The 1,138-nt window shown below is 43.4% G+C and overlaps 1 protein-coding gene across 1 annotated transcript; it reads right to left on the reverse strand.

Annotated features, from left to right (window-relative positions):
• Positions 1–264: 264 nt before the first annotated feature.
• On the reverse strand, positions 265–687 carry LOC115604434 (histone H2A-beta, sperm-like). Its single transcript, XM_030477559.1, has one exon. It carries the CDS (start codon positions 685–687, stop codon positions 265–267), a length of 423 nt encoding a protein of 140 aa, XP_030333419.1.
• Between the last annotated feature and the right edge of the window lie 451 nt (positions 688–1,138).

A 1,138-nucleotide genomic window follows, 5' to 3' on the forward strand; every position in this document is an offset into this window, starting at 1 on the left:
TAATAAAAATAAAAAATGTTCTGTTTAGTGCAACAAATATTCTATAGAAGGGAATAAGATGGACACAACTACTTTTCACGCATATTTATTCATGTAAATAGACTTTTTCATTTGAAGGCCATAACTAGGGAAAGCTAACTAGCCACCCTGTCTTTAGCGGCTTTTCAGACATACGCATAGGCAGACATACAGAGAAATTTAGACCAAAAAGGCCAATGAGCATGAAAAACTGAGCTGTAGAGAAAGCCAGGGTTAACCACAAGGTCAGGAGCCTGGTGGTACTAAGAACTCCCGTGACCGGGCATATTTGTGGGGTGGTTTAACCGGAGCAGTCATCTTGGGAATAAGTTCAGGACGAACATTAGGTAACACCCCTCCTTGAGCAATGGTCACACAGTATAAGAGCTTGTTCAGCTCATCGTCGTTTCTCACAGCCAGCTGGATGTGTCTGGGCAGGATCCTGGTTTTCTTGTTTTCCCGTGCAGCGTTCCCTGCCAGCTCCAGGATCTCAGCGCTCAGGTACTCCAGCACTGCAGCCAGGTAGATGGCAGTGCCGGTACCAATCCTGTCAGCATAGTTCCCTCTTTTAAGGAGCCTGTAGATGCGACCCACGGGGAACTGCAGACCAGCTTTGGCTGATTTGGATTTCTTTGGCTCAAGGTGGGACTTTGTGGTTTTCTTCCCCATTCAGATATTCAGATACCAATCTAGTATAAAAAGAGAAAGCATTAAAAAAACCCCAAACCAAACAGACACAGAAACTGAAATCCTTTCTTCCTCTTCATTTCACTCACTGCCTTTCTAATTCCTTTACAAGTCAGTTTTCCATCTCAGAAAGTTTGCTAGTTGTTCATACTTTTGTCTGAAGGAGCAAATGGGTCAGGCTGCAGCTCTAGGAGAGTCTGACAAGTTTCCAGCCAAGAGGCATAAGCTCAGTAAGATCAACAGGTCATCCATCTGCTAGATTTCCAAAACTTTTCAAGACAGTAAGTTAGAACTTAGGAGCAAGGTCTTCTGATTCAGTATCAAAAGGAGGAATGCTATTAAGGAGAAAAGTTAAGCAAACTAGGCTTCAAGATACTTGCAAGCATTCAGAAACCCTTCAGGGAAGCCTTATTGAACTTGCCCCTCATAAGAA

The sequence above is a fragment of the Strigops habroptila genome, chromosome 2, assembly GCF_004027225.2.
Source record: "Strigops habroptila isolate Jane chromosome 2, bStrHab1.2.pri, whole genome shotgun sequence".
NCBI lineage: Eukaryota > Metazoa > Chordata > Aves > Psittaciformes > Psittacidae > Strigops > Strigops habroptila.

Bases quoted from the DNA above. Each gene is read 5' to 3' on its own strand.
- LOC115604434 (XM_030477559.1), bottom strand. From the start codon at position 687: ATGGGGAAGAAAACCACAAAGTCCCACCTTGAGCCAAAGAAATCCAAA.